A 24,049-nucleotide genomic window follows, 5' to 3' on the forward strand; every position below is an offset into this window, starting at 1 on the left:
TTCAACTTCTCTCCTTCTGCTCCTCAAATACACGTGCATGACACACCCTATCCAACCACGCAGAGCCCATTTATTTTCTTATTACATTTTCCATGAGCTTTCAATGTCTGATTTCCAATATCCCATTAGAGATGAAGGCAAACTACAAAAAGAGCCTGAGGTGCCTTCTTTTCACTGAGTATTCCCATGTACAGCTGTATTTATATTTTTCCACCCAAACTGCATGTTAATCAGAAGCGTATTACCGCCTGCTTGCTCTATTGAATGATGATGTCCTGTAACCTGAAGCTGACCACATCCTTAACTCTCTGCAGTGAAAAGAATAACAAGAATAAGAGATTAAAAGGCTAGTTCACCCATAATTTTTAATTCTGTCATAATTTACCCACCATAATGTTTTGCCAATCAGTGTTGGTTAAGTTACTCAAAATAAATAATCCACTACAAATAACTAATCACTTCTCTAAAATGCAATCATATTACTTTAATGAAGTTTTTGGTTCAAAATGTCTATATTGTCAAATTTAAAATGTCTATATTTCTTCCTCATTCATTGTCGCACACCCTAAAGCTGTCACAGAAACGCTTACAGACGTACATATGAATTCATATTTTAAATGTATTATACATATTACTTAAGCGCAAGTAATGTACTTAAAAGTAAATACTTTAATTGAAAGTCAGTAACTGTGATCTGATTACAATAATTTCAAATGTATTGCTTTTTTGACTAAAAAGTAATTCAATTACAATAACTAGTTTGTAATCGGATACACCCAACACTGGTACCAATCCATATGTCGGTTGCACTTTATTTTACACTATGTGTACATTCAGTATACTTACAGTGTACTTACCCAAGAAAGTACTGAGTAATATTAGGTAACTACATGCTGTGGATGATGCTATCAATATGGGACTGCATTATATCCAGCAACACTTCGACAGACCTGGACTTATGCAAGGATCCTATTTGTGGACTTCAGTTCAGCCTTCAATAGCATCATGCCTGATCTTCTCTCAACCAAACTGACCCAGCTCTCTGTGCCCACCCCAGTCTGTCGATGGATCACCAGCTTTCTGACAGATAGGTAGCAGCTATTGAGACTGGGGAAATCACATCCGGGACCCTCACTATTAGCACTGGTGCTCCTCAGGGATGCGTTCTCTCTCCACTGCTCTTCTCCCAGCACACGAATGACTGCACTGCAAAAGATCTCACTGTCAAGCTCCTGAAGTTTGCAGATGACACCATGGTCATCGGCCTCATCCGCAATGGTGACAAGTCTGCGGGAGGTTGATCAGCTGGCTGTCTGGTGAAGTCACAACAACCTTGAGCTGAATACACTCAAAACAGTGGAGATGATAGTGGACTTCAGGAGAAATCCCCCCGCACTCCCCGCACCCCCCCACCATCCCCCCACCGCCCCAGTCATTCAGGTTCCTGGGCTCTACCTCAGGACCTGAAGTGGGACACCCACATAGACTCCATTGTGAAGAAGGCTCAGCAGAGGTTGTACTTCCTTCTCCAGCTGAGGAAGTTCAACCTGCCACAGGAGCTGCTGATGCAGTTCTACTCGGCTGTCCTGTGTACTTCTATAACTGTCTGGTTTGGTTCAGCCACCAAATCAGACAGAAGGAAACTACAACAGAAGGAAACGTGCAGGTAGAATCACTCTGGACCCCACACACCCTGCCCACTCTCCCCAGGACATCCAGGCACAAGAACAATTTTTACCCTAAATATCTCATGTACATATGTAAATTCACATATTTAATTCAATAACTGTACCTACCCCTACCTTGCACATACATTACTACTTACACATTTTCATACGCCATTCTGTTATATGTCCTATTATTTGTATGTCTATTTATACTCTTACCTTGTTCTATATTCTGTCTCACTGTAATGTTCTTTGTGCATTTGTTTCACCAAAAAAATTCCTTGTGTACGTGAGAACGCTTGGCAATAAAGCTCATTCTGATTCTGATAAATGTACTTAATATGGGTTAGGGTTAGGTTTAGGGTTAGTACCTTGTAATTACTATAGTTGTTGTAATTATAAAGTATGTAAATGTAGAACAGTAATGTAAAATAAAGTGCTACCCAGATTTCTGTCTTTTTTCCGTGGAATACCAAAGGAGATGTTTTTCAAAATTTTAGCCTCAGACACTATTCACTTGCATTGTATGGAAAAAAGATGCAATAAAAGTGAATGGTGCCTAAGACTAACATTTTGCGTAACATCTCCTTTTGTGTTCCACAGAGGAAAAAAAGTCAAATGTATTTGGAACAACGTAAGATCGAGTGAACGATGACAGAATTTTCATTTTTGGGTGCCCTTTAATCTCTAAGTCATTCTTTTTTTCTTTTCTTCTGTTTTTTCTGGCCCTCAAGTTATTTTCTGTGCATCCTGTACTGTTAAGAGATTAAGGAACTGGCTTTCAAATGTGTAATTTTAGTGTTTGATAATCTCTGATTCATGTATTTTTCTCTTACAGACATGGAGAAGACATGATAGTTACACCATTTGCACAGGTTAGTGTAAGAATGTATCATGAAAATATCTACACTTGCATATTTGATCTGACATTAATGGGCAATAATAGAGTTGTCATTTAACTGTGCATTATTTAGTGGTTCCAAATGACCACTCCATTAAGGAATATGGTAATTTGTCTCTACACCCCTGCAATTCCAAAGACCGATTAATCTCAAAATATTTAGAACTGTCCTTTCTCTGAAAATGGTGTGTGCTGCCTTTGGCATTGGTGGGAACAGCCCTTCCGCTCTATGCAGCTTGCATTATGTGGGATTAGTGTCACCACTGTACTCGGTTTACAAAACAGGCTAGGAATCCAATTTGTCGATGACTGATGAGAAATCTGCATGGCTTTGGAAATCAGATAACCTTCATGTCCTTTCGAAACTCTAAAAGAGCTGCAGAATTTCAAACAATCCAGACGTTTTAGGCAAATCTTGGATTTCCTAGGTTCCCCTCTCTGTTTAGCAATTATTCTCTCTGAATTATGAAGCTGTAATAATTTTTCTAAGACTTTGTTAAAAATAAGATAAAAAAGAATAAAAAAAGAATGAATGTCAGTGACCAGCAATTATGTTCTTCTCGTAGGTCCTTGCCAGCTTGAGGACAGTGCGGGGCAACTTTGCCATTTTGACCAATCAGCAAGACCGTGTGCCGAGCAAGTAAGCCCTTTCACAGCCCCAGTAAACTGTGTAATGCCTGGCCAAATGCTCTTTAAATAATTTTTTATCTGCACTGACACAGGAGGTCCTCTGGAAACAACCCACCATCCATGTGCAAGACAAGCCAACCAGGTTAGAGAATATAATCTCATAGAAAAGCAAAGTGTGAATCCATCCAAGCAGTTAAAGGTGAAGTGTGTAAATTTTTGGAGGTTAAAATACTCTCCCCTATACCAGCTTAATATGCAGAGACAACAATACACTGATGAGCCAAAACATTATGACCACTTACAGGTGAAGTGAATAACGTTGATCATCTCCTAACAAGGCCACATGTCAGTTCTCGTAGACAACGTGTTGAATGCAGGAGAAATGGATAGGAGTAAAGACCTGAGAGACTTTGACAAGGGCCAAATTGTTATGGCCAGACGACTGGGTCAGAGCATCTCTGAAACGCAAGGCTTTTAGGGTGCTCCAGGTCAGCAGTGGTGAGTACCTACCAACAGTGGTCTGAGAAGGGACAAACTGGCGACAGGGTGTTGGCTGCCCCAGGCTCATTGATACGCGAGGGCAACGAAGGCTCTCCCGTCTGGACCGAACTGACAGAAGGTCTACTGTGGCACAAGTCACAGAAAATGTTAATGATGGTTACGGGAGGAATGTGTCACAACACACAGTGCATCGCATCCTGTTGCGTATGGGGCTGCATAGCCTCAGAACGGTCAGAGTGCCCATGATGACCCCTGTCCACCGCCGAAAGACTGTTCAGTCAGCATCACGTTGCTGACTTCTGGTAGAGTGAATGCTGGCATTTTTGTCTGCCGCCGCTCTCCGGGTTCTTTTCAATGTTTTTAAATGCTTTTGTTTTAGTGGCCTTTTGTATGAGCGACCTCAGGAAATCGAGTTTTATACTTCTCTTTTATGGACAATCTTATGGACTAGTGACTTTTTAGTTTGTTTGAAATCTACGCTACACCTCACGTCTGACTGGATTACTTCAAGGAAATTAACACCGCTGCACTCACCGATGGTCTTCACTGGGACTGCTACGTGCAGTCTTAAATAGGCTGCTTGATTCCCTGTGCATCGTCGATGTCCAGTGGGGCTGGAGTGCATGGACTTTGAATTTGAGTCATGTTGGTGGATGCATTGAGGATGTTCTGCCTTCTGTTGCCCATCTTGGCCTACTGGAGTTTTACTGTTTGCCCTCTCCAGTTTCAGCGGAGAGCTCCCTGCTTGTTTGTAAGTCCATACAATCATCTTTCTTCTGATATGGTTTTATTCTACGCATCTCTGGATTTACGGTGTTTGAATTCCTCTGACCGCCTGTCAGACGGAGTATACAATTATTGCGCTGCACTTGGAATTGTGCGTCGCCGGTATGTCCATCGAGGGTCATGCCGACATCCCTGCAGGATACCTGCTGATTCCCTTGACAACCACCACATACCGGCCATCTGGTCTTCACGTCATTGCCCTCCGACTGGTGAAAGTGATATGAAGTGGGGTGTCAATTTTGATAATCTCAGCTTGCTGAAACGCACATCTTTTATTTCACAGCAAACAAACACTGGTGAACAAATGGCCCTGGGGCATCTAACACTGCCAGGTTATGACTTTTTAAATTCCCCACGGACTTCAGGACGAGGAGGTGACATTGCCACTGTTTTTAAAAACTCTTTTAAATCTGGAATCTGGTGTTATCGTATGGTCTTTCTGTGTCCAACTTCGAGGTCTTAGATATTGGCATTTCCGACCATTATTCAATAATGTTTGAGTGTGTGTCTAAGTGTCATCTCCCTACTTTTTCTCAGCCCTTACGTCATTCCCGGCCCATTCACTCATCTACTGCCAATCTTTTTCAGAATTTTATCTAATGCATTTCACAGATGATGTCTTAGCTGGACTTGACACTGAATCATTGGTTGAAGCTTTTAATAAATCTTGTACTTTTTCACTTGATAACGTCGCTCCGCTCAAGCCAAGGAGAATTAAGGGTGTTTCACAGCCTTGGTTAAATGACATCACCCGCACTCTCAGACAAGAGTGCAGAAAAGCTGAGCGCAAGTGGAAACGAGACAAGCTTCAGGTCTCTTATGATATTTTAAAGGAGTGTTTAACAAACTATCAGAGAGCTGTAAAGGAAGCTAGAGCCAAGTTTTTCTCTACATTAATCTCTTGTAACGATGTTGCTGCTAGCAATGACGAAGACGAAGAGACGATGACGATGGAGTGAAAAACCCAAGTGCAATTTATTTACATAAGTGATATCCAAACGTGAGTCCAAAACATAACAAACGTAAACGACTTGATATAGACTAGACTTAAACTTGACTTGACATAGCATAGCATAGCATAACACGTTACCAAACACAATACCTGACAAACAACAATGGAAAACATAAGGGCTTAAATACTTGGACATGGGAGAACAAACCAATGAACAAACAGAACTGATAACAGGATAACAAGACAATAAACTAATGAAAACAAGACACATGAATGTGGAGGGAAAACAGGACATCACCTGATTAGGGACACATGACATGAAACAGGAACTAAACTTTTCAAAATAAAAGACATGAAAAACATGAATGAACAAAATACACATGACTAAAATACATCCCCCCACTAAGGGGCGGCTCCCAACGCCCCAACACATGAACAAACACATAAAACATGAATCAACCCAAAGTTCTGTAGGGAGCTGGGGGGGGGGGGTCTTGAGGCGTGGCTTGGAATGGCATGGGGCATGGGACCAGGGCAGAGTCAATGGAAGGTGGGGCCCTGAGAGGCTCGAGGGGTGGAGCTGTGGAAGGTGGGGTTGTGAGAGATTCGAGGGGCTACACCATGGAACTTGGTGCCCGGAGAATAGCCGAAGACTCGAAGGGCCAGGATGGAGCCAATAATGTGGCATGGAGCAGGCTCAGGCCAGGCTGTGACGTAGCATGGAGCAGGCTCAGGTGTGGCTGTGACGTGGCATGGAGCAGGCTCAGGCCTGGCTGTGACATGGCACGAAGCAGGCTGAGGTGTTGCTGTGACGTGGCATGGAGCAGGCTGAGGCATTGCTGTTATATGGCATGGAGCAGGCTGAGGCGTTGCTGTGACATGGCATGGAGCAGGCTGAGGCGTTGCTGTGAGATGGCATGGAGCAGGCACAGGATGAGGAGCAAAAGATGCCGCTAGCTCAGCGACCATGACAAGGATCTCTGGCTTGGCGGCCATGACATGAAACTCTGGTTTGGCAGCCATGATGTGAAACTCTGGCTTGGCGGCCATGACGTGAAACTCTGGCTTGGCGGCCATGACGTGAAACTCTGGCTTGGCGGCTATGATGTGAACCTCTGGCTCGGCATCCGCCTCCCCCACAGTGAACGTGGAACCAATAATCTGCAGGGCGAGGTCGATACAGTTGTGCTCAAAAGTTTGCATACCCTGGCAGAAATTGTGAAATTTTGGCATTGATTTTGAAAATATGACTGATCATGCAAACAAACTGTTTTTTATTTAAGGATAGTGATCATATGAAGCCATTTATCATCACATAGTTGTTTGGCTCCTTTTTAAATCATAATGATAACAGAAATCACCCAAATAGCACTGATCAAAAGTTGACATACCCTTGAATGTTTTGCCTTGTTACAGACACACAAGGTGACACACGCAGGTTTAAATGGCAATTAAAGGTTAATTTCCCACACCTGTGGCTTTTTAAATTGCAATTAGTGTCTGTGTATAAATAGTCAATGAGTTTGTTAGCTCTCATGTGGATGCACTGAACAGGCTAGATACTGAGCCATGGGGAGCAGAAAAGAACTGTCAAAAGACCTGCGTAACAAGGTAATGGAACTTTATAAAGATGGAAAAGGATATAACAAGATATCCAAAGCCTTGAAAATGCCAGTCAGTACTATTCAATCATTTATTAAAAAGTGTAAAATTCAGCAATGTGGAGCTGGTGGATCAGAAAACTGAGGCGGAGCCGGTGAGGCTGAGGACCAAGGCGGAGCCGTAGGGAAGGAGGTCCCCGTTGGAGCTGATGGATTGGAAGGACAAGGCACAGCAAGAGGATCAGAGAGCCAAGGCAGAGCCAGGTGACCGACAGACCAAGGAGGAGCCGGAGGGACGAGGGACCACAGCAAATCCGACAGGCTGAAGGACCGCAGTGGAGCCAAGGGAACGCAGAGCTGAGGCAATGTCGAGGGACCAACAGGCCAAGGTGGAGTCCAGGGCTTGGAAGGTCAGGGCGGGGTCGGAGGGTTGAAAGTTCCCCTTGCCTGCTCAGGAGAACTAAGGCAGGGTACAAGGGCGGGAACTATCTCCAGGTCTAACTGCTCAGATGTGGCCGTGACATGGCGTGGAACAGACTCAGGCGTGGCTGTGACGTGGCATGGAGCAGGCTCAGGCGTGGCTGTGACATGGCTTGGAGCAGGCTCAAGCATGGCTGTGACGTGGCATGGAGCAGGCTCAGGTGTGGCTGTGATGTGGCATGGAGCAGGCTCAGGCGAGGTAATGGAACTTATAAAGATGGAAAAGGATCTAAAAAGATATCCAAAGCCTTGAAAATGCCAGTCAGTAACGTTCAATCACTTATTAAGAAGTGGAAAATTCGGGGATCTCTTGATACCAAGCCAAGGTCAGGTAGACCAAGAAAGATTTCAGCCACAACTGTCATAAGAATTGTTCGGGATACAAAGAAAACCCTCAGGTAACCTCAGGAGAAATACAGGCTGCTCTGGAAGAAGACGGTGTGGTTGTTTCAAGGAGCACAATATGACGATACTTGAACAAAAATGAGCTGCATGGTCAAGTTGCCAGAAAGAAGCCTTTACTGCACCAATGCCACAAAAAAGCCTGGTTATAATATGCCTGACAACACCTTGACATGCCTCACAGCTTCTGGCACACTGTAATTTGGAGTGACGAGACCAAATGAGAGCTTTATGGTCACAACCATAAACACTATGTTTGGAGAGGGGTCAACAAGGCCTATAGTGAAAAGAATACCATCCCCACTGTGAAGCATGGTGGTGGCTCACTGATGTTTTGGGGGTGTGTGAGCTCTAAAGGCACGGGAATCTTGTGAAAATTGATGGCAAGATGAATGCAGCATGTTATCAGAAAATACTGGCAGACAATTTGCATTCTTCTGCACAAAAGCTGCGCATGGGACGTTCTAGAACTTTCCAGCACGACAATGACCCTAAGCACAAGGCCAAGTTGATGCTCCAGTGGTTACAGCAGAAAAAGGTAAAGGTTCTGGAGTGGCCATCACAGTCTCCTGACCTTAATATCATCGAGCCACTCTGGGGAGATCTCAAACATGCGGTTCATGCAAGATGACCAAAGACTTTGCATGACCTGGAGGCATTTTGCCAAGATGAATGGGCAGCTATACCACCTGCAAGAATTTGGGGCCTCATAGACAACTATTACAAAAGACTGCACGCTGTCATTGATGCTAAAGGGGGCAATACACAGTATTAAGAACTAAGGCTATGCAGACTTTTGAACAGGGGTCATTTCATTTTTTTCTTTGTTGCCATGTTTTATTTTATGATTGTGCCATTCTGTTTTAACCTACAGTTGAATATGAATCCCATAAGAAATAAAAGAAATGTGTTTTGCCTGCTCACTCATGTTTTCTTAAAAAATGGTACATATATTACCAATTCTCCAAGGGTATGCAAACTTTTGAGCACAACTGTATTTTGAGCCAGATTGTGGGTACTCTGACCACCTGGCATCAGAAAAGAGATGAACTCTGACATAGGCGGAGGAGCTGGATTGGTGGGTTCATTTGCGTAAGTCAGGTATTCTGTAGCAATGTTGCTGCTGGCAATGATGAAGACGAAGAGGCATAACAAACATAAACGACTTGACATAGACTAGACTTAAACTTGACTTGACATAGCATAGCATAGCATAGCATGACACGTTACCAAACACAATACCTGACAAACAACAATGGAAAACATGAGAGCTTAAATACTTGGACATGGGAGAACATCAATGAACAAACAGAAATGATAACAGGATAACAAGACAATAAACCAATGTAAACAAGACACATGAACAAGGAGGAAAAACAGGACATCACCTGACTAGGGACACATGACATGAAACAGGAACTAAACTTTTCAAAATAAAAGATATGAAAAACATGAATCAACAAAATACACAATACATCTCTGATAACGCAAATCGACCAAAAGTTTTGTTCAAAACAATTGATTCAAGAGAACTGTGAAGAGAACTGTGAAACATTTTTAAACTTCTTTAATAACAAAATTGAGTAGATTAAAGGTGCGATTGTACCTTCACAATTTGATCAACCACTAATTCCTTCCCTGTCCAGCTCCCTGACTAGCAGATGTAGTCTCCAAGATGAAGTGTTCCAGTTACAAGCTGGATATTCTTTCTCCATGCCTTCTTAAAGAAGTTTTCATGACAATCAGTTCCAGTGTGACAGCTATAATTAACAGCTCATTAGCAATGGAGTTGTTCCAAGTAGTTTTAAACATGCAATTCTACATCCTTTGTTAAAAAAAACTTTTTTAGATCCGGCAATACACAACAATTACAGACCAACCTCCAAACTGCCTTTTATTTCCAAGATTCTGGAGAGAGATGTTTAGATGTATAGATGTTTATTCGCAGTTCTACTCCTATCTAAATACATTTAAAGGAGACCTATTATTGCCCTTTTTACAAGATGTAATATAAGTCTCAGGTGTCCCCAGAATGTGTCTGTGAAGTTTCAGCTCAAAAACCCCACGGATAATTTATTATACCATGTTGTAAATGCCTCTTTTTAGGTGGAATTAAAAACACACTGTTTTCGTGTGTGTCTCTTTAAATGCAAATGAGCTGCTGCTCCCCGCCCCCTATTATTATACAGACAGTAAGCGTAAAAATAACAACATAGCTCTGGTCTCTGTGAATACAATCAGAGACAATGGTAACTGACAGTAAGTGTTTTCGGGTTAAAAATTAAAAATAACGACATACAGTAGCTCTGTTCTCCGTGAATAAAATCAGAGACAGTTGTAACTTTAGCTGCGTTAGCCGTGGAATCAGCTAACAAGCACATTCGCAAAAGGCGATTTGCAAACATTAACAAAATATAAAGTGTGATACTAAAGCTGGAACACGAACAGTTGGTACTGATCCATGCTTGAGAATCAAATATTTGGAAAATCCTGCTTTATATTTGTGGCAGCAGGGTTGTGGTCGAGCGCCCATCCGGAGAGAGAGAAAGCGGTAAGGGCGCTTACACCGGAGCTAAATTATGTCTAACACCTGTCTCTAATTCCAGTGAGCTGGGGAGAGTGGCATATAAACAGCCATGCCACCGTCAGAACCAGAGAGAGAACGACACGTCATTTCAGTGTTGGCGTGTGTCCTGAATGTCAAAAAAGCTGCATGTCTTTTAAGAAGTTTATGGAGAGTTTTGTTATTGGTGAAGCTATCTGAGAGAGTGTACAGGCTGTGCAGAGGGCAGAAAATAAAAGCCTTACTTTGACTGTGTCTGAGCTTCCCGACTCGTTCTTTCCCGTGCAACTTTCACAATATTCATCCTCATTCACAAAGCAGTCCGGAGTAAAATTATTTAAACAAACATAAACAAATTTTTGTATGTTTTGGGGCACATTTTCTTCAAAAACAAAACTTGTCCACTGCGTCTTCAGTGGCTGTGATGCTGGGAGTATATGTAGACTCTAATGTTCACTTTTACAGCCAACAACAGAACACTTATGATGCTTACGAAGCTGAGACATTATTCTTCCCACTGTAGCTGCTCCAGAGTAGAAAAAAATGGCGGACTGTGTGTAGAACACTCGGGGGAGGATCTATGATAATAACGTGGAGTCTGTCACCAGTCATGGGCGTGGCCTGCTCTAAAGTGACGTCACTTTAGAGTAGAAACGAAAACCAATCATTTTGAGACACTGTTTTTGATTAATAGAAATATAAGAGGAGTGGGGGGACTTTTAACATTGTAGGGTGGTTGTGTACACACACTGCCGACTCACATTTATGTTCAAACACCATGTAAAAGTGAATTTTGCATAATAGGTCCCCTTTAACATTTCAGATACTTTTCAGTCTGGTTTCAGACACTTGCACAGCACTGAATCTGCATTGTTGAAGGTCACTAATGATATTTTACTCTCCATGGATTCAGGTTCACCTGTCGACTTAGTTTTATTAGATCTCAGTGCCGCGTTCGACACAATCAACCATAATATTCTCCTCAATCGTATAGAATGCATGGTTGGCATCCAGGGGATGACCCTCCAGTGGTTTTTCTCCTATACTAAAAGAAAGGAAGTTCTCTGTGAATTTAGGTAATTTTTCTTCTACTTCGGCTCAATTACAGCGTGGTGTACATCAAGGGTCAATCTTAGGACCCTTGTTATTTTCACTGTATTTGCTTCCTCTGAGCTCTGTTTTACAGAAGTACCACATATCTTATCACTGTTATGCTAATCCCAATTTTATTTCCCAGTGAGTGTAGACAAGAATTGTTCATCTGAGAACGCCCTAAATTGCTTCAAAGATATTAAACATTGGCTGGCAAACAGTTTCTTACAATTAAATGAAAGCTAAACCGAAGTTCTGATTTTAGGTTCCTCAATGTCCTACTTACCTGGCCTGGTTGTCCAGTTAGGTCCTCTGTCATTGAATGTACAAGATCATGTGAGGAGTCTTGGAGTGATTTTAGACTCATCATTACTTTTCAATAAGCAGATCAGTGCTGTTGACAAGGGTAGCTTTTTCCACCTTAGATCTATCGCTAAAATAAATTTTTTTCTTTCCAATAAAGATTTGGAAATTGTGATCCACTCACTTATTTCATCAAGGTTAGACTATTGCAACTCATTGTACATTGGTCTGCCCCAAACTGCTTTATCCCGCCTACAGCTTGTTCAAAACGCGGCAGCTAGGCTTTTAACAGGGTCAAGAAAGAGGGATCACATTTGCTTCCGGTGAAATTCAGGGTCGATTTTAAAATTCAGATTTTTGTCTACAAGGCACTATCTGGTCTCGCACCCCAATATATCAGTGACCTTCTACACCCTTACTCTCCAACCAGAGCGCTCAGGTCTTCTGATCAACTTCTATTGCAGGTTCCTCGTTGCCGCTATAGATCTAAGGGTGACCGTGCCTTTTCTGTGATAGGTCCTAATCTATGGAATAGTCTCCCTTTCCATGTGAGGTCAGCTTCATCATTAGCCATTTTTAAATCTTCTTTAAAAACATATTTTTATTCTGTGACTTTTTAATAGATCATTGAATCTATCTCATGATGATGGCGCCGTGGATGGCCACCTCGGTGTGGAGCGCTCCTATTGTTTTGTTGTTTTTGTTTGTTTGTCCTGTGTTTAGTAATCTTTTTCCAGTCAGTTTTACCAGAGACAAACTGCTGAACATTCGACAGCATATACCAGACAATCTTTTCCCGGTTTTTGAATATTCAGACATTTTGCTGGACATTTTAGTTGGAGGCGCGGCTGTGTTGTTCAAGAGACGCAGGCGAGGGAGACGAGCAGGCGCGCTGGTCAAGCTCTGTCGGCGCGGCTTTCGAACAGCACTGCCATCTTGAGAATCTCCGCTCTCTTCCTAACAAAACAGACGAACTACATCTCCTCACCCACACAAACAAGGACTTTTCAACCTCTGCTGCCTTATGGTTCACAGAAACCTGGCTGAGTGAAGCCATTCCGGACAGCGCGTTACATCCGCCGGCTTTCAGCTGTTCAGAGTGGATCGCATCGCGGAGTTAACGGGGAAAACGAGAGGTGGAGGAACATGCTTTTACATCAATGAAAGTTGATGTACAGATGTAACAACGTTAAAGAAGATGTGCTGTCCTAATTTGGAAGTGCTCTTTATTAACTGTAAGCCTTTCTACTCACTGCGGGAGTTTTCCTCGTTTATTCTGGTGAGTGTTTACATCGCGCCAAACGCCTGTTTAAATGCTGCGCTGCAACAGCTGGCTGATCAAATCACAGACACAGAACAATGATACCCGGACTCAGTTATTATTATTCTTGGGGATTTTAACAAAGCAAATCTCACACGTGAACTGCCTAAATACAGACAGCACACTAAATGTCCCACCAGAGACAGAAATATACTTGATCACTGCTACACAACAATAAAGGATGCATATCGCTCTGTCCCTGGAGCAGCTTTGGGACTCTCTGATCACTGTCTGGTTCATCTTCTTCCAAACTACAGACAGAAACTAAAATCTGCTAAGCCTATAGTAAGGACTGTAAAGAGATGGACCAATGAAGCAGAGCTGGAACTACAAGCCTGCTTTGACTGCACTGATTGGAGTGTTTTTGAGGCTGCAGACACTAATCTGGACGAGCTCACAGATACTGTTACATCATATATCAGTTTCTGTGAGGATATGTGCATTCCTACTAGTACATATTTAACATTTAACAATGACAAACCATGGTTTACAGCAGAACTCAGGCAGCTTCATCAGGCCAAAGAGGATGCTTACAGAGGTGGGGATATAGTCTTGTACAATCAGGCCAGGAACAAACTGAATAAGGAAATAAGAGTGGCTAAAATAAGATACTCTAAGAAGCTGAAAAACAAGTTTTCAGCTAACGAACCTGCATCAGTGTGGAGTGGCATGAAACAACTTATGAATTACAGGACTCCTACCCCCAACCCTGTGGTGGACCAACAACTGGCTGATGACCTGAATGTGTTCTACTGTAGATTTGAAAGGCCCAATCTCACACCCCACAGCCGCTCTGACCTTCACTTCACACAAACACCAACACCTCCTGCAACCCCCCTCCTCCCCCCTCCTGCTACTCAACCTACACTTAAGATCTGTGAAGATGATGTGTGCTGTGACTTTCGAGAACAAAAGATAAGGAAAGCACAGGGCCCAGATGGCATTTCACCTACATGTCTTAGATCCTGTGCTGACCAGCTGGCCCCCATCTTCACACTGATTTTCAATAGATCACTGGAGCAGTGTGAAGTTCCCTGCTGCTTCAAATGTTCAATCATCAATCCTGTCCCAAAGAAACCAAAAAATCACAGGACTTTATGACTACAGACCTGTCGCCCTGACATCTGTGGTCATGAAGTCATTTGAGAGACTGGTGTTGGCCCACCTGAAGGACATCACTGGACTTTCTAGATCCCCTTCAATTTGCTTATCGAGCAAACAGGTCTGTGGATGATGCAGTCAATATGGGATTGCATCATATCCTGCAACATCTGGACAGACCAGGGACATATGCAAGGATCCTTTTTGTGGACCTCAGTTCGGCTTTCAACAGCATCATCCCAGCTATTCTCCAGACTAAATTACACCAACTCTCTGTTCCCACATCTATCTTTCAGTGGATTACCAGCTTTCTAACGGACAGGCAACAGCTTGTGAGACAGGGGAAATTCACTTCTAGCACCTGTACAATCAGCACTGGTGCCCCCCAGGGATGTGTGCTCTCCCCACTACTCTTCTCCCTCTACACCAATGACTGCATCGCCAAGGACAATTCTGTCAAGCTCCTGAAGTTTGCAGACGACACCACTTTCATCGGCCTCATCTGAGATGACGATGAGTCTGCAAACAGAAGGGAGTTTAAACAGCAGGCTGTCTGGTGCAGTCAAAACAACCTTGAGCTGAACACGCTCAAAACGGTGGAGATGATTGTGGACTTTAGGAGGAACACCCCAACACTGTCCCCCCTCACCATTCTAAATAGCACTGTGGCAGCAGTGGAGTCATTCAGGTTCCTGGGCACTACCATCTCATAGGACCTGAAGTGGGAGACCCACATTGACTCGAAAAAGGCCCAGCAGAGGTTGTACTTCCTTCACCAGTTGAGGAAGTTCAACCTGCCACAGGCGCTGCTGATACAGTTCTACTCAGCAGTCATTGAGTCTGTCCTCTGCACTTCTATAACTGTCTAGTTTGGTTCAGTTCAATTCAGTTCGGACTGCTGAGAGGATTATTGGTTGCCCTCTGCCCCCCCCCCCCCCCCCTTCAAGAACTATACACTTCCAGAGTGAGGAAAAAGGCTGGAAAAATCACTCTGGACCCCACTCACCCTGCCCACTACATTTTTGAACTGTTACCTTCTGGCCGACGCTTCAGAGCTCTGAGCACTAGAACCGTCAGGCACAGGAACAGTTTTTTTCCACTAGGCTATTCATCTCATAAACAGTTAAAACTGCCCCATTGAGCAATAATTAATGTGCAATACACAGCTTAGTCTCTTCTGCCATTACAGTCTCTTGCACTGTATATAACCGATTTATATTTAGATTTGCACTACGTATGTGTGTATGTATGTATGTATGTGTGTGTGTGTGTGTATGTATGTATGTATGTATGTATGTATATGTGTATATATATTTTCAATATTTATTTATTTTTTATTCAATTTCTAATTATTTTTTCAAAGTCTTGTTGCTGTTTAGTATTGTTGTGTACTGGAAGCTCCTGTCACCAAGACAAATTCCTTGTATGTGTAAGCTCATTCTGATTCTGATTCTGATTCTGAATATGTTGAAATGGATTAATACATGATGTTGTATTTAAATGTTTTTATTTATTTTATTATGTTATATATTTAACTTTAAATCAGTCTGTTTTTATATATTTTGTTTCTTTGATCTGTAAAGCACTTTGAGTCAACTTCTGTTGTTTTTAAATGTGCTCTATAAATAAAGGTTGACTTGACTATAAATAAAGGTTGAAAGTGCCTACAGTGGGCACACTACAGTGGGACCTTGGAGCAGTTGAAGAAGGTCGATGGTCTGATGAGTCCCATTTTCTTTTACATCACGTGGATGGGGGACCCGGGGAAGTGATGGCACCAGGATGCACTGTGGGAAGATGACAAGCCGGTGGAGGGAGTGTGATTCACTGGGAAATGTTCTACTGGGAAACCCTCCGGCCATTCATGTGAACGTCAATTTGACACGTGCCACCTACATAAACATTGTTGCAGACCAGGTACACCCCTTCATGGCAATGGTATTTCCTGATGGCAGTGGCCTCTTTCAGCAGGATAATGCACCCTGACACACTACACACATCGTTCGGGAATGGTTTGAGGAACATGATGAAGAGTTCAGGGTGATGCCCTGGCCTCCAAATTCCCCAGATCTCTATCCGACTGAGCATCTGTGGGATGCATTGGACCAACAAGTCCGATCCACGGTGGCTCCCCCCTCACAACTTACAGGATTTGAAGGATCTGCTGCTAATGTCTTGGTGCCAGATACAACAGGACACCTTCAGGGGTCTTGTAGAGTCTATGCCTCTGCAGGTCAGGGCTGTTTTGGCGGCATGCGGAGGACCAACAGCATATTAGACAGGTGGTCATAATGTTTTGGATCATCAGTGTATGTAATCCATTCATAGGTTGATTTTCCCTAAAAAGTATAAAAGGCTCATAGGTTGATTTTCCCCAAAAAGTATAAAAGGCTCTGTGGTGCTTTCAAAACAGTTCTTTGTTTGTTGCAGCATCCTAACCAGCCCAACACAGCATCATTGGTTCCTAAGGCAAATGTTTGGGGACAAGGCGAGAGTTTGGGTTATTGCCCTGCCCTGAGATCTGCTTAACTGACCAATGGCAGACAAAGTGTTCTGGAATTACATACTTCACTTTTAAAAGTTCTTTCTGTAATACAGATTTTGAAGAATAATGGATTGCAGTAATCACAGCAGTCTTAATCATGAATAAAGTAATTAGCAGCTGTGCTTGCTGTGTTTTGCAGAGGAGCCCTTTCAGAAGTTGCCGGTGGAGACACTGGACGAGTTGGACTGGTGTCTCGAGCAGCTAGAGACTCTGAAGACACGCCACTCAGTCAGCGAGATGGCATCTAACAAGGTAGACCTAAAATAAATGATGATTAAATACTGACAGGCTTCAGTCAGAGCCCCTCCCCCAGGTGAAGCCTTCAAGTTTAGCTTTTTTTTTTAAAAAAAAGCAAAACGCAGCAGGATCCCAACAGGGAGACAAAAGGCTGTTTTGTTTTAATGGATGTTAAAGGAGGAGATGCTTCAATACGCTGAATAAACTGCTTTTATGAGAACACAGATAATTTTTTCAATAAATTGACTGCCTGTGTGCTAATCTTCAAAATCCTCTTGGAGTGAACTATGTGTGGCATTTATAACGAATATACATATATAAAGTACATACTAAATGTACTGTATGCTTTTTCCAATGTTACGGGCGTGAAGTTTGCCATCTCCTCCTATAAAAAGAAAATCTTTGATTGTCACCCAGGGACTTTTTATAAAATTTTGCCTTGGCAGAATCAAGTGTTAATAACTATCTAACACAATGCATAAACACCTGCTGATAATACCACCCTAATACTCAACATGCCTTTGTATGAATTACACATGCAGTTGGCCATGCATCAGATTTTTATTTTGAAGCGGAATGGGATGCATGCTCGTTCTGAAGCACCCCCTCCTTGGGGGAGGCTCGTGTGCCAAAAATGTGAATAAGAGTGGAGTCATGTATGAATCTGCCCTCCACTCCTGCTGGGGATTTCATAGCCTGTGATGTGATTAGCCCACCCACGCAGCAGCCACGTGCACCGTTGATACATACTCGCACACTCATGCACACATATGAACACATGATCTCACTAACATCACTAACTGCTACCCATTCAGAAGTCAGCCTGCACCAGCTGGGGCGAATAAAATATAAAATGGGATCGCCCTATAAAAACACTGAGCATGCAAAAACCTTTCCCAATATCCCACCACCCAAGGACTGGCATTAAAACTAAGTACTGTACTTTCATTGATGTTCACATTAATTTAATACTCTTGGTTGTTGGATTTACAGTGCCGCATTTTCATATAAGGTACAGAGAGGTTCAAAAGTCTGAAATCAATTGCTTCTACTTTGCTTTTTTTCCATTACAAATTACTTTGTCAGCATAATACAAGTGAAAAAAAGAACATTTAAAAAAAATTATATGAATCTCAGAATTTAGTAGTATTTGGTATGTCTGCCATTAAGGGGACATACCAAATACTAAGCTGCTTGAGCTGGCATGGACTCCATAAATTTGTGCAAAACCTGATGATCCATGTTATACCAGCATGATTTGAGAATGTGCCAGAGCATCTTTATAATTTTTATTTATTTATCACACATATACAGTGAAATTCTTTTTTTCACATATCCCAGCTAAGCTGGGGTCAGAGTGTAGGGTCAGCCATGATACAGTGCCCCTGGAGCAGATAGGGTAAAGGGCTTTGCTCAAGGGCCCAACAGTGGCATCTTGGCAGTGCTGGGGCCTGAACCCCCAACCTTCTGATCAGTAACCCGGAGCCTTAACCACTGAGCCCTATCTTGGAAGTGCGTCAATGGAAGCTAGAAAATCTGACCTTTTAAACTAAGAAGTTAACATGGTCAATGTCACAAATTTGCTTACATTTGATGTGACCTAGAAATAATGAAGAATCTTAAATACTTCTTATTCATTGTACATCATAATGCTTCTTTGTTAAAAATAAATTAAAAATCCTAAAACTTTGTATATTTCCAAGTGTAAATTTTTAATCCCAGATTTTCAATGAAGTCTCACACATTTGGACCCCACTGTATATTTGACCCGTGAAAGTAATATAAAACAATCAACTATGCTAATTCTCATATATAAAGATGCCTCACATCTGCTTGTAAACATGCCATTATTTCCGTGCTGTGTGTTAGAGGGAGCATCTTTTTATTTCACTCACTCACTACAATGGAAAACACTTCCGCACAGCAAGCATTATGCCACTCCTGCATTGTTTAATCTTCAAAGCAAGTGCACATGGTGCAGCCCCAGCCCCCTTTGTCCACCCCATCCTGCCCCTGCATGTAATGTGGAGCTGGGAGCCAATCCGATGCTTACCCTTGACCCAGCCTCTAATGCAGACCTCCTCTGATTGGCTGGCCTGCCTCTAGTGTGTGGCATTGAGTAGGGAGCTACCTGCCGGGAAGGAGAGGGGCTGCTGGGAGGAGCCTGTTCTCTGTTTTTTACACATGAATGAGGCAGAGTAGGAGAGCAGAGCATGCGGCAGTGATGCAGACTCACTCCAGCCAGCAGCACACACTCTCAGCCCTCCACAGGTGCTGCCGCGCCATCAGCCCATGGACGCTGGAGCTCCTGGTGCTGAGCTCTGCAGTGCCTGGGCTTGTACTGCTGCTGCTGCCACATGCTGTGTGGACTGTTAGATTGCTGTGGAACCGGGGAGCTCAGGTGATCTGGACCAGAGCACTGAACGTGTTTGTGGCATGTGTGTCGGCTGGAGGGAACTTCTGTTGCAGTGGAAGTTTTGTTCAAGCTTCATTGTGTGCTGAAATGCCAGATGTCAATTACTTGCTCTCTGTGTCGTGGATGTACATTCAGGTAAGAGAGAGCACATGTATTGTGTTTTGTCTGCTCATATTGGGATTCTGGGGATGCTGCAGGTTTAGTGCTTTTTTGGCAGAGCTTATTCATTAGGAAGGACGGTAGATGCTCTTGCAATGTTTTTATCTAAAGCTGGGAGGGATGCTCTTTTTGGTATTCTGTAAATCACAGGTGATGCAGTGTATCTAAGTAAGTTTTTTGGGGGGAGGGTGTCAAAGGGAATGCCAACCTTGGACGCATTTCGGATGTGTGTGTTTGTGTGTATGGGTATGTACTTATATATTGTTATGGGACAAATTTGTCCCCGAAAGTGAGCTAAATCTAACACACATATTTTGGGACATTTTGGGATGTCCTGATGTTTGTTTGTTTTTGTTTTTTAATTATAATAGTGCAAACAATTTTCTTTTAATGGTAGGGTTATGGTGTGGGTTATAATTAGTCTATAGTGATGGTAATTAGCTTTATATAAAAACTGTATAAGTCTATGGTATGTCCACATGCTTGTGTATGAGGCTCCAACAGTACTACAGTGTGTTTTGCTATCTCAAGTCTTTCATTCTGAAACCTCATGTATGATTACATAATACCACTACACAGATGAAAGGCACTCCTCCTCTCTGGCCCATCCCCTAATCTTAGATGTCTGTAGCAGCTCTGACTAAAGAGCTGCTACCACATTCTGAATGCAGTATGAGCTTTATTCAGATCTGAGCCTGTCCCAGTAATACTTTCTGTTTGCACTCAAGTCATGTGATATTTTACCCCTTGACTCTTTTTAATTAAATGTGCTGGTCAATGGTCACTGTTGTGGGTCTTTTTACAACAAAAATGTATTTCATTCAAAAGATGGACAAAACAGTGGATGCAGTTGTCTGGCCATTGTGATCATTGTGAATGCTGTATTTATTAAAATGTGATACTCTATGAAACTTAGATGTGAAGTCTCAAAGCGTATTTGTTTGTCTTTTTGTGTCTTGTCCTAAAGTTCAAAAGAATGCTGAATCGAGAGCTAACACAGCTATCAGAAACAAGCAAGTCAGGAAATCAAGTCTCAGAGTTCATCTCCAGCACTTTTTTAGGTAAAAATCAGAACATACATTTAAATATAAAATATGCACTCTATATCTATATCATCTAAATCATGTACATTACTGAGCAAAAGTCTTAGGCACATTAGATGTTTCACAAAAAAAAAATTGTCTTAAGATGGTTATTTTAAATCTTCAGTTTTAGTGTGTCAATAGGAAATAAAAAATGTAGATCCCAAACATTCCTTTTGCAAATAGAATAGAATAGAAGAACAGGGAGCCCTGCAACAGATGGCATGACCCCCACAGAGCCCCCCACTGAACACCTAGGAGAATTCGTGCTGTTTTGAAGGTAATGGTGGTCACACCAAATATTGATTTTGCTTTTTTTTAACTGGACTTTGTATGACATTAATTGATAAATTAAAACTATTTATCACATTATTTTTGAAGACATCCTCACTATGCAACATTTTTAACAAGTGCCTAAAACTTTTGCACAGTACTGTATGTCTTGTGGCCATAAGTATTTGGCACTTAACTAACACTTAAAATTTACAAACTCATAGCATTAGATAAAAGAACTGGGGGTTTTAATTTTGTAATTTTTATTTACTTTTAACCAACTGGTCTCAAAGTGATTTTTAGTGGCTATACTGTATAACGTCAGTTCTCCACAAGTTCACACAGGTGACCTGGCAGAGTAACCACAGGTATAGTCCATTACATTAACACTGGACATATTCCACTAAGTTTGACCACCAGAAAGTGTCCAAAATCCTTTTGTCTTAATTTTGAACATTCATTTTGACATTTTTTATCATTTCAAATCGAACAAACTTCTTTTTTGTGAAATGCATTGTATAGTGCTCTTGTGCTATTGTTCTTTACAATAAATGCCACTAATTTGATTGTTTTGTTTCATTAATGTAATGCCATTGATATAGAAGTTTGAAACAAGTGTCCAAATACTTTTTGTGTCCACTGTGTATTTATATCTCTCTATAATTTATCTCTCCACCATTCTTCATTTTCTTCACTTTCTTAATTTTGTGAGTTTGGTGTGTGTCATTGCACCTTATCATTTGCATCATCCATTGAATCTGTGTTGCAGAGAAGCAGCATGATATGGAGATCATGTCCCCCCCAACCAAGGAGAAGGATAAGAAGAAGCAGCCCATGTGTCAGATCAGTGGGGTGAAGAAACCCACACACAGCTCCAGTGTTGCAGCTTCCAGCATCCCACGCTTTGGCGTCAGCACTGACCAGGAAGATCTGCTAGCCAAGGTGAGCTCTCACGCCCAGTAAAACAAATTAAAGCCACCATGGTGATCGTGGACTTTGTCTGGCAGGAATGTAGTCCTGCAGTAATGATAATGAAGACATGAGCGAATAAGAGTTTTTAATAGCATCCAACTCCCTTTTGCAGGAATTGGAGGAGTTTGACAGATGGGGTGTGGATATTTTCAAGATATCAGAGTATTCTCGCAACCGACCATTAACAGTAGCAATGTACACAATCTTCCAGGTATGTAATGTAGAATGTTTAGAGTGTAATAGAAATCTCTTCTCATCTAATGTCGCAGTCACACCATTAGACTTCTAATTGAAAAAAGCATCTTGAACTTGTAATCCACAGGAAAGAGACCTGCTGAAATCCTTTAAAATTCCCATCGACACATTCATTACCTACATGATGGCATTGGAGGAGAACTACCACTCCGATGTTGCATACCATAATAACTTGCATGCAGCTGACGTGGTTCAGTCCACCCATGTCCTCCTGTCCACCCCTGCCCTGGAGGTTCGTTTCAATGAACTCCCTTTTCATTGTCTGCTTATTGGTCCCTGAAGCAAGATATTAAATATGTGCAATTCTGTTTTTCTAGGCTGTATTCACTGACCTTGAGATCTTGGCTGCAATGTTTGCCAGTGCAATACATGATGTGGACCACCCTGGAGTGTCCAATCAGTTCCTCATCAACACAAGTCAGTGGCCGCAATGGAGCAACTATAACTTGTCATTGTGCTTGGAACATTGTGTTGTTGACTTAGAATATAATAATTTTCTTTAGACTCAGAGTTGGCTCTCATGTACAACGATTCCTCTGTTCTGGAAAACCACCACCTGGCTGTTGGCTTCAAACTGCTGCAGGAAGAAAACTGTGACATTTTCCAGAACTTGACCAAGAAACAGAGACAATCGCTACGCAAAATGGTCATTGACATGGTGAGGAAATGGAGACAGTAATGAATGTGTGTGTGTGCTGCATTATTCCACTAAGAGGAAATCTAATGAGGTCCAAGCCTGAGAACTACAACCACAAGTGGTTTTATCTACAGTATTTGTTGTGTATTTTACTCTTTACAGGTCCTAGCCACAGATATGTCAAAACATATGAACCTGTTAGCAGATCTCAAGACCATGGTAGAGACCAAGAAGGTGACAAGTCTGGGTGTGTTACTGTTGGACAACTATTCTGATCGCATACAGGTTAGTAAACTTTTGACTTCGGTGGGGGAAATTTTTTTTTTATAAAGTATACTATGAAACTGAATAACTACACAAAATTAGGTAGATAGAGTATATACAAGTTGATACATTCATATATACTGTATTATACATTGTCTGGCTAAAAAAAAAAATAGCCTTTTGGATTTAAATAAGCAGATACTTCAGAGCCTATGATTGGATCATTATTGCAGTGATTAGTATGTTTCAGCTGACAACAAATCTTTTAACCATAACTGATGCAGTGTGTAGCATCTCATTTCTTAAACAACTAGGTCAGAAGACGTATCCCGTGGTTTTAGAAAAGATGTTACTGTGTTTCAGAAGGGGCAAATTATTGGCCTGCATCAAGCTCAGAAAACAAATAAGGAGATTGCTGAAATTACTGGAATTGGGTTAAGATTTGTCCAACGCATTATTAAAACCTGGAAGTGGTGAACCGTCAGCTTCGGGGAAGAAAAAATCTTGAATGATCGTGATCAGAGATCACTAAAACACTTGAAGTAAAATTGTAAAAAATTGACAGTAGAACTCATGGCTATGTTTAATAGTGAAAGTAAGAGCATTTGCACACGCACAGTGCAATGAGAATTTACAGGATTGGGACTAAACAGTTGTGGCCACAAGAAAGTCACTTGTTAGTGAGGCTAATCGGACAAAACAACTTCAATTTGCTAGGGAGCTGAAAGATTGGACTGTGGAGCAATGGAAAAAGGTCATGTGGTCTGATGAGTCCAGATTTACCCTATTCCAAAGCGATGGGCGCATCAGGGTAAGAAGGGAAGCGCACGAAGCGATGCACCCGTCATGCATAGTGCCCACTGTACAAGCCTCTGGAGGCAGTGTTATGATCTGGGGTTGCTTCAATTG

The 24,049-nt window shown here is 42.1% G+C and overlaps 1 protein-coding gene across 6 annotated transcripts in view; it reads left to right on the plus strand.

Moving 5' to 3' along the window:
* LOC127442585 (cAMP-specific 3',5'-cyclic phosphodiesterase 4D-like) overlaps nt 1-24,049 on the plus strand; it is a 69,869-nt gene that overhangs the window by 41,402 nt on the left and 4,418 nt on the right. For all 6 annotated transcript variants that reach the window (XM_051700727.1, XM_051700729.1, XM_051700728.1 and 3 more), the window contains 11 exons: nt 2,506-2,542; nt 3,135-3,208; nt 3,291-3,340; nt 16,985-17,097; nt 20,625-20,718; nt 21,782-21,954; nt 22,097-22,195; nt 22,307-22,471; nt 22,557-22,656; nt 22,743-22,897; nt 23,039-23,161. In XM_051700727.1, coding sequence (XP_051556687.1) covers nt 2,506-2,542; nt 3,135-3,208; nt 3,291-3,340; nt 16,985-17,097; nt 20,625-20,718; nt 21,782-21,954; nt 22,097-22,195; nt 22,307-22,471; nt 22,557-22,656; nt 22,743-22,897; nt 23,039-23,161 — 1,183 coding nt within the window. The remainder of the gene's footprint in view (nt 1-2,505; nt 2,543-3,134; nt 3,209-3,290; nt 3,341-16,984; nt 17,098-20,624; nt 20,719-21,781; nt 21,955-22,096; nt 22,196-22,306; nt 22,472-22,556; nt 22,657-22,742; nt 22,898-23,038; nt 23,162-24,049) is intronic.

This window comes from Myxocyprinus asiaticus, chromosome 6 (genome assembly GCF_019703515.2).
Source record: "Myxocyprinus asiaticus isolate MX2 ecotype Aquarium Trade chromosome 6, UBuf_Myxa_2, whole genome shotgun sequence".
Classification (NCBI taxonomy): Eukaryota; Metazoa; Chordata; class Actinopteri; order Cypriniformes; family Catostomidae; genus Myxocyprinus; species Myxocyprinus asiaticus.